This window comes from Ornithorhynchus anatinus, chromosome 4 (assembly GCF_004115215.2).
Source record: "Ornithorhynchus anatinus isolate Pmale09 chromosome 4, mOrnAna1.pri.v4, whole genome shotgun sequence".
Taxonomy (NCBI): domain Eukaryota; kingdom Metazoa; phylum Chordata; class Mammalia; order Monotremata; family Ornithorhynchidae; genus Ornithorhynchus; species Ornithorhynchus anatinus.
This window is the reverse complement of record NC_041731.1, coordinates 50,811,905-50,821,698: the sequence shown is the minus strand read 5'-3', so window position 1 is coordinate 50,821,698 and position 9,794 is coordinate 50,811,905. Positions and strand designations below refer to the sequence as shown.

The 9,794-nt window shown below is 43.2% G+C and overlaps 1 protein-coding gene across 6 annotated transcripts in view; it reads right to left on the bottom strand.

The window, feature by feature from the left end:
* Positions 1-3,830: 3,830 nt before the first annotated feature.
* LRRCC1 (leucine rich repeat and coiled-coil centrosomal protein 1) overlaps positions 3,831-9,794 on the bottom strand; it is a 33,767-nt gene continuing 27,803 nt past the window's right edge. For 5 of the 6 annotated variants that reach the window (XM_029063220.2, XM_029063218.2, XM_029063221.2 and 2 more), the window contains 4 exons: positions 8,414-8,622; positions 7,477-7,614; positions 6,190-6,325; positions 4,009-4,246 (listed from right to left, as the gene is read on the bottom strand). In XM_029063220.2, coding sequence (XP_028919053.1) covers positions 4,124-4,246; positions 6,190-6,325; positions 7,477-7,614; positions 8,414-8,622 — 606 coding nt within the window. In that variant the 3' untranslated portion in view covers positions 4,009-4,123. Of the gene's footprint in view, positions 4,247-6,189; positions 6,326-7,476; positions 7,615-8,413; positions 8,623-9,794 lie in introns of all 6 variants that reach the window. The other variant, XM_029063216.2, reaches the window with a different exon arrangement.

The following is a 9,794-nucleotide window of genomic DNA, read 5'->3' as shown; positions in this document are numbered from 1 at the left end:
GCGGGACTTGCCATCGCCGGAAGTGACGTCACCTCCCCCTCCCTCCACCCCTCCCCGCCGCCGTTGCCGGGCAACCGATCGCTCCTTCCGCGGGGCGGAGCGAGCCCTCACCCTAGTGAGGGTGGTACATTGTTAAGCGCGGCCTCTGTGCCGAGCGCTTACTATTCGCAGAGCACTGTACTAAGCACTTGACCGCTGGTGTGAGTGTGGGCAGGCCACTTCACTTCTCAGGGGAAAGAGCCCGGGCTTGGGACTCAGAGGTCATGGGTTCGAATCCCAGCTCTGCCACTTGTCAGCTGTGTGAGTGTGGGCAAGTCACTTCACTTCTCTGGGCCTCAGTTCCCTCATCTGTAAAATGGGGATTAACTGGGAGCCTCAAGTGGGACCACCCGATTACCCTGTATCTACCCCAGCGCTTAGAACAGTGCTCGGCACATAGTAAGCGCTTAACGAATACCAACATTATTACTCACCTACCCCTGCGGGACTTTGAGCCATATCCCTATACTCCCTGAGATTTATTTTAATATCTTTCTCCCCCACTAGATTATAAAAGATCTTTGAGGCCAAGGATCATGTCTACCAAGTCCGTTGTCCTGTACTCTCCCAAGATGTTGGTATTTGTTAAGCGCTTACTATGTGCCGAGCACTGTTCTAAGCGCTGGGGTAGACACAGGGGAATCAGGATGTCCCTCGTGGGGCTCACAGTCTTAATCCCCATTTTATAGATGAGGTAACTGAGGCACAGAGAAGTTAAGTGACTTGCCCACAGTCACACAGCTGACAAGTGGCAGAGCCGGGATTCAAACTCATGACCTCTGACTCCAAAGCCCGTGCTCTTTCCACTGAGCCACGCTGCTTCTGCTTCCCAAGCTCTTCCTACAGTGCTCTGTATCCAGTAAGTGCTCAGTGAGTATCACTGACATTGATTGAGCCTTACAGACATGTGGGAGATGTTTATTCATTCATTCAATAGTATTTATTGAGTGCTTACCATGTGGAGGGCACTGTACTAAGCACTTGGAATGTGCAATTCAGCAACAGATAGAGACAATCTCTGCCCAGTGACGGGCTTATCTAAAACTGCCTTTCTGCTATGCTTCCCTGTGGCAGTTTGGGGAGCTGACTTCACCGTTAGGTATTTATCTACCTGTTGCATTTTCATCATAGCAAGTCTTGCCTTCCACATTAGACTCTGCTTTTTGAGGGCAGGGCCCGCTTCTTTTACTTCTGGCGGTTCCCCAAATCCTAGCCAGTGCTTTACACCTCTTAGATGTCCCATTATCCTTATTGGAAAATGAAGTGAGGGAAGAACTCAGGCAGGAATTCCTAGGAAATAGCTTTGGCATTTCCCAAGAGCAGGTGGAAAACCCTGGCTCAATTTCCTTGAGTTAGAACAGTAACATTATTTTGGCACTTTTTTCTTCCTTGCTGTTCCTGTGGTTTTTGTACTCTCTCAAGCCCTGCCCTTAGTACAGTGCTCTGCATTTAGCAGGCACCCAGTAAATATCACCGACTGATTACCGTTTACCTCAAGTGGATCCCATTTCTGTGGATGTGGATGCCATCTCTTGCCCGGATTGCCGCAGCAGGCTTAGGGCGTCTGGGAGAACAGTTCGCTGCCCGTCTCTATGCCAGAGCTAAGAGAGACCTTCATATCTAAAATGGATCACAGCTTCCAGAGAAAAGTTACTTAAGAGCATTGCTAAAAGCAACAAATAAAAAGATTCTAAGCAGAATGCTAGCAGCTCTCACCACCCCAAACCCGGCTGGTGAGCAGGGCTTTCACTTGGGCTGGGGGAGAGAGATGTTGTCGACAGTGGCACGACTCTTCTCCAACCTGGCCCCACATGGGCAGGGAAGACATCCCCTGCCACCCAGTAAAGCCCCTTTTGGGGTTACTTCAATCGGAACCGCATTCCGACTGGTTCTGACATTACAAGCACAGCTTTAGGGCTTGGGGAGCCTGGTTGTTTTCCCAGTTCAGGGGAAATCCAAGCGGTTGCAACTCTTCCTGGGATGATCACTATTAGATCCCTATCACAACTGAGCAAACACATAAACAATGGTTAAATAACTATTAAAAGCTTATAGCACAGCTGAGTCAGGGACTCATGCTGACTCCCATTACCCATTAATAACCTCCTAAATGGTAAAGAATTCTGTTGGTTAAAATAACCCTGCCTTTCTAACCTTCTCCCCCAGTGCGAGTGAGAGAAAGAGAGTGAATGTATATATATATGAATGAGTGAAAGAGCTAGAAATAGAGAAGATTCTGCTGGGGTTAGGTTATCAGTAGTGAAGCTTTTAGCACTCACGCTCTTGACTGCCTGCCCAATGTGTGTCCTACAATATACTGAGTACCCAGGAAAGTAAATAGATGCACCAGATATGACCTCTGCCCACAAGGAGCTTACACTCTAATGGGGGAGACAGACATTGACCAAACAAGTAATCATCAATTGATTGGGCATATTTTTAACAAGCGTTGCTTGAAGGAGAATATAAATGAACAAATACGCACCTTAGAGGTGATTCTTGGACTGATGAGAATCGAGGAGTTGGGAGCTCAGGGGGAAGATTTTTTGAAGGTGGTGGTGTTTTAGAAGGGCTTATATTTGTGGAGAGCTGCAGGATGGCAGATTTGTAAGAGGATGAAGATGGAAGTCTCAGACCGGAGAAGCTTGAGTGAGGAATCACCCACAGTATTTCACAAAATGGAAGCAGTGCAGCCTAATGGATAGAGCATGGGCCCGGGAGTCACAAGGACCTGGGTTCTAATCCCAGCTCTGCCCCTTGTCTACGTGACCTTGGCCAAGTCACTTAATTTCTCTGGACCTAAGTTACCTCATCTGTAAAATGGGGGTTCGGTACCTGTTCCCACTCCTACTTTGCCTGTCAGCCTCAAGTTGGACCTGAGGATCTTCTAGCTACCCCAGCACTTAGTCTAGTGCTTGGCACACATGAAATGCTAAAATACCACAATTATTTGGAATGTTACATCACTTTCCAACTAATTCACTTGGGAAATTTTTACAAATCAATCGCTGACTGAGCACTTACTATGTACAGAGTATTAAGTGCTTGGGAGAGTACAAAACAACAAAATTAGCAGATAATTGTTCCAAAGTACATGGAAGATCTTGGAATAATTTTCTAACTTTACCTAGTGATAACATTAGGATTAACTAAATCCTGTTCTTAAATACTCATATATAGATTTATGCTCATGCTCACCACTACTTGTAAAAGTTTGACTTATCTAATTGCCTAATTTTGTTTCTTTCTCACTCACAGGCTTACTCTGGCATGTAGGAGAAGCATCATGGCATATGAGAAGCAGAGTGCCATAGTGGACAGAGCACAGGCCTGGTCCTGGGTTTTTATCCTGGCTCTGCCACGTGTCTGCTGTGTGACCTTGGGCAAGTCACATCACTCTCTGGACCTGAGTTACCTCATCTATAAGATGGAATTGAGACTGTGAGCCCCATAAGCGACAGGGACTGTGAGCCCCATATGGGACAGGGACTGTGAGCCCCATATGGGACAGGGACTGTGTCCAACCCAATTTGCTTGTATCCACCCCAGTTTTTAGTAAAGTGCCTGGCACACAGTAAGAGCTTAACAAACACCACAATTATTTATTATTATTATGTTTGCAATTTGGATCCAGTTGTCTCACCCCATTAAATTGTAGGCTCCTCAAAGGCCCAGCCAAATATTTTTTTTTATCTCTATTGCATGCTCCCAAGGACCTCGTTCAGTTATCTACACAGACTACGTACTCAAAAATGTTGCTAATTGATCAAGAGAAATCAGACAAATAGAAATTAAGTTACAAAATTTAATTTATACGGCGGAAACATTACAAGTGCCTTTTCTTAAATATTTTTGATAATTTATTCTATTACATAAGGATAAATAAATTAAGAAAATACTGTACACATCTTTAATCCTTGATTAATACATGATAAACTCCATACAATATATTCACACTAAGAGAAGATGTATTTTAATATCCACGAAAATACATAGCAATACTGGTTAAAATTATAACAGAGTGGCTGACACAGAATTTTCCATCAAGTTGCCTCACTATCCTTATAAGAGGACTATTGTGCCCTCAGAACTCTTGCTGAATGTCATTTAAAGCACAAGTAAGTCGCTTCATTTTTTCCTCCATGGCTCTTTTATTGTTGGCTGTTTCTTGTAGAAGCTGCCTCATTTCTTCTTCAACCTCGTAAACCTGAAATAACATTTGAATTTCAAACGTCTTAGAAATATCTTTGAATTTTAAATCCCATTTTAAAAATGCTTGCCAAAGAAGGAAAAATCAGCCATGAGGGGTGTTCTTGTGAAAGACTTTGTGATATCTCACTGAACTATTGATCAAGTCAATCAAGGGGGTTGTGGTCCTGAAGAACCTAGAGTGGTCCTCACTCTAGGCTTCAAGGCTCTACATCACCTTGCCCCTTCCTACCTCTCCTCCCTTCTCTCTTTCTACCGCCCACCCCGCACGCTCCGCTCCTCTGCCGCCCACCTCCTCACCGTCCCTCGGTCTCGCCTATCCCGCCGTCGACCCCTGGGCCACGTCCTCCCGCGGTCCCGGAACGCCCTCCCTCCTCACCTCCGCCAAACTAATTCTCTTCCCCTCTTCAAAACCCTACTTAAAACTCACCTCCTCCAAGAGGCCTTCCCAGACTGAGCTCCCCTTCTCCCTCTACTCCGTCTACCGCCCCCCCCTTCACCTCTCCACAGCTTAACCCTCTTTTCCCCCCATTTCCCTCTGCTCCTCCCCCTCTCCCTTCCCATCCCCTCAGCACTGTACTCGTCCGCTCAACTGTATATATTTTCATTACCCTATTCATTTTGTTAATGAAATGTACATCGCCTCGATTCTATTTAGTTGCCATTGTTTTTACGAGATGTTCTTCCCCTTGACTCTATTTATTGCCATTGTTCTCGTCTGTCCGTCTCCCCCGATTAGACCGTAAGCCCGTCAAACGGCAGGGACCGTCTCTATCTGTTGCCGACTTGTTCATTCCAAGCGCTTAGTACAGTGCTCTGCACATAGTAAGCGCTCAATAAATACTATTGAATGAATGAAAGAACTGTGAACTAAAGAAAACTCATGCTACACTATTCACTCCTTTATTGCCACCCTGCACTTGTGCAAACTTATCACCACCCACATCCACAAAATAATTTCTTCCAACACATTGTGTTGTATCTAAACAGATGTGCACTGTGGGAAGAATATTCCCTATCTCCTAGTAGTGTTCTAGCCAACATACATACCGAAAAAGAACAATCAAAAAACACTACATAAAAATTTCACTTTTTAAAAGAGACCCAACGGGAAACAAAGACAAGCAAAGAATTAAAAATGCTAAGCTCCAGGCCTCAGAGCAAACAGCAAAGAAAAGGATTTGCTTAGTTTTGTGAAGTAATGAGCCTCAACTTCACTGCTGCCTATAAGATGACTGGTAGCCCCTTTCCACATTTTCAAAGTGCTGCCACGTCTACCCTCTGGCCTGGAACTCTTTCCTCTTTCGTATCTGATAGACCACCACTCTCCCCATCTTTAAAATCCTACTAGAATATCTTCTCCCAGAGGCTTTCCTTGACTAACCCCTTGTTTTCCCACCTTATCCATCCTTCCTTCTGTATCTTTTACGCACTTGCGTCTGTACTCCTTAAGCACTCTGACACTGACCTCATCCCTAGCCTCACCACACTTATGTACATATCCCTGTACTCTGCCAATTCTGCTATTTACCTCCCCCGCCAGACTGTCAGCTCCTTGGAGGCAGGAATTACATCAACCAAGTCTATTTTACTGTATTCTACCACGTGATTACTACAATGCTCTGCACATGATTATCACTCAAATTGATTATCTTGCCTTAGTTGTCCATGCCAAATCAGAAAAAGAGGAGAAAAATAAACTACAAAAAGGAATCAAACATTTATCTAATGTTTTTATGGGATGGAAGTTCAATGCAGGATATATGTGATTAAGCATAAAACACTCACCTCATGTTTGCTCTATACAGAGCTCAGTATACTGTGAAAAATATTAATAACAATTCTATTCACCAACTGTGACTTCCCCCAGGTGTTTAGGCTATTGATGTAATAGCATTTGCTTTGGAAGTTCAAAGGCTATCAGGTAGTTTCATAGATTACCTTTTCATTTGCAGCTTCAATTTGCTTTTGCTTTTCACTTGCAAGTTGTACAAGTTCTACTTGATGAGCTGTAACCATTGAGTCTAGCTGCCTTCTAAAAGCATTGTCCATAGAATGAAGTTTTTCCAGTGTGACTCTAAAACAGGACATAAAATTCATGGCTTTTTTTTTATTCCTCTGAAAACCTCTTTCTCCTATAACTAATAAGCAGGCATGCTATCCATTTAAGATTGCAAAGAACCACTGCAACAAGCACCAGTTAACCAACTGAATGACCCATCTCCCAGGAATTCTTTCAGAAAAATCATGTTCAATTTGAGGAACACTTGGACAGCCAGAGAAGTAGAGACCTGAGAAAAAAAGCAGCAGCATAGCCTAGTGGATAAACCGTAGGCTTGGGGGTCTTATCCTGACACCCTGGTGTCTAATCCCAGCTCTGCCACTTGTCTCATGTGTGACTTTGGGCAAGTCACTTCCCTTTACCTCACTTCAGTTACCTTATCTGTAAAATGGGGATTACGATTGTGAGCCCCATCTGGGACACGGACTGTGTCCAACCTGATTATCTTGTTATCTATCCCAGTGCATCATACAGCATCTGGCTTAATACCAAAAACTCCACCCCAAAATACATAAAAAGCAGGCTTCTGCAACTAAACCCCCATTTCCTCTAATCCCTCTCCCTTCTGTGTTGGATCTGTACCTCTTTAAGCACTCCATATTCACCCCACCCTCTGCCCCACAGCCCTTATAACAGGACCATAATTTATTTTAATGTTTGCCCTTCTAAACGGTTATGCTCCTGGTCGAAAGGTGATGAGTTTACTAGCAGGTAGTATATCAAGTGCTCAAATATCACACACTGCCTTTTCATTTCTTATTAATTTTAGTCCTTTCACTGGAGATCTTCAGATGGTTGAAAGCAATTCTCCCTTCCCACTGTCTCCATTTACAAACCACCACCTAACCTGGTTTCCTGCAGTAACACTGCCCTGGCTCCCCAAGAACAGCTGGTAGCACCACCAGCTCCTCCCATCCTTGAATGAGGCTTGAGGGTGGATGGGGAGTTTTACTCTCTGATATAAGAGATGCCTGGCACAGAGTAAGCACTTAACAAATGCCACTAAAAACAACCAAGCAAAAAAAAAAAAAAGGCTAGAAAGAAATGCAGATGGGACTGAGCTTATATAAAAACCATGTGTGCATTTTCCTTTAAGCAGACCCAGAACATTGATAGCCAGGTTTAACATTTAGAAAAATAATTCTTAAACTTGTACTCAGATTTACTTTTGAGCTTGAAGATTTTTGTCTCTTTCTTCAATGAGTTTTTTTTCCTTAGTATCAAACTTTTCTTTCATTTGTTTAACTTGTGCCTCAAGCTGATTTAGCAGGTCTCCTTTCTCTTGCCACTTCTTATTCATTGCACTAAAATGGAAATACAAGGGTTAGAATGAAATGCTCAAATGCTAACTCATTAAGCTTTTAAAGTATCAGTTGTGACTGCAGGCATGCTTTTTGAAGGGTTTTGAGTAGAAAAATCTGCTCCTGACTTGCCTGAATTTGCAGGGGGCAAGTCTCATGTTAAAGCACTAAACTCTGGGGAATTCCCCTGAGAACCAACAACATGAGGGAGCCACACACCTGGGTTCTAATCCCATCTCTGCCATTTATCTGCAGTGTGACCTTGGATAAGTCACTTAACTTCTCTATGCCTCAATTACCTCATCTGTAAAACGGCGATTACGACTGTACACACTGTGTGGGACTGGGACTGTGTCTGCTTTAGAAAAAAAAAACAAAAAACAATAAAAGCACACCACTAATTCCCACCTTTCACCGAGGACCCTGAGAATAGCACTCCAACCAAGCCTTTCCTGCAGTCGCCCACTCCAGACACCCACTCATATCTCCTGCTCCCTGCTGTCGCTCTTGGAGGCTTCTGTCCCCACAGTCCAGACACACCCACCACCAGGAAGCAGCCATCAACGGACTGATTTCTGATCAGTACAGAGGCACACATAAAGATAGACTCCACAACCAAAGATGCCCAGTCACATGGCCACAAATGATCATTTTTCAGTCTTAGACTGAGACATGAGTACTACTAGCTGGCTGGGGAGGTAGGTACCATTAATGCCTCTGATATAGGAAGAATCTGAAAGAGATTTTCAACTTGTCCTTAAGTTTGCCTTGTGCAATTCCAGCTGTATATTGTGCAGGTCACCTGTATGATTTTGTAATTTCTTCAAGTTCTTCTTCCTTCTCTTGCAACTGTTGTTTCAGTTCCTCTTTCCTTTCTCGGTGCCTTTCCAGTTTCTCCATCAGTTCTTCCAGTTCTGCGGTCTTTCCATCAAGTTGCTCTTGAGCAGCTTTCTGAGTCCTGTTGATTTCATCCTGGAGTCTTCTGAGACGTTCATCTCTGTCCTGTAAGCCCTTCAGAGACAACTTGTATTTTATTAGCTGCATTATTTTTGTTTGGTTTTTACAAGGCAGGAGGTTTAAAAAAATATAAACCCCCAGATTCTCTGAGAGAATAAGGTAAAATCTTTATGCATTTATGAAAAAGGTTAACTGTAATTTATTTCCCACAAAACATAAAATACATATTCATTAATTTCTACGATATGGGGCAAAGAATGATAATTGATTTTAAGCCCTTATTGTGTGCCAAGCAGCATACTAAGCATTGGGGTAGATAGAAGAAAAATAGGCCCGACACAGGGCTCACAGTCTAAATACTACTACTACTACTACTACTAACAAGAACAACAACAATAATAATAATAATGATAAAAAATCTAAACAGGAGGGAGAATAGGAATTGAATTCCCATTTTGTAGTTGAGGGAACTGAGGTACAGAGAAGTTAAGTGCTGCATGCACATGGTCACACAGCAGGTAAGTGGCAGAGCTGGGAGTAGAACACTGGTCCTCTAACTCCCAGGCCCACGCTCTTTCCACCAGGCCATGCTGCTTCCCTAGATAAAGAAATTTCAATTCATTATTTACAAGTAAGCCTACATGATCACTTAGAACTGTGACTTCTTTTAAAGGTTGAGATAAAATTTACTAAGTCATTTTGCCTCGAGAGTGCAATGTGAGTTGCAACTTTGGGCTAGTTTACCACAGAAATGAGGACACTTTGCTCTATCTTTCTGTAGTTTAAGTGAGAAAATGGAAGTCTGTCCTTTTTACTTAAAAAAGCTGTGATATCACAACAATGACAGATTCAAAACACTACCATGGCTTTTTGGGAGAAAAATGTTTTGTGCCCAACAGGCAAATTGTAATTAGCAAACCACAAACCATCAATGTGCCTGGGAGAGGGTACAATAAAACAGAGTTGGTAGACCTATTCCCTGTCCACAATAAACATATTTAAAAATTAATGAAATAATACTGATAGGCAGAAAGATATAGTTTTGGGGGCGTTTAGTTAGACACCTTCTCAACCTAGGCCCTAACAGAGTAGAGTCTACCTTCGTGACTTTCAGACTGTAAAATTGTTAGATTATGAAAGCCCTATCCGTGTATCAGACAAAGACTGGGGCTCAAAAGTTGTATCACTGAACTGATAAGGTACATTATTCCAGTAATCCCTGTGAG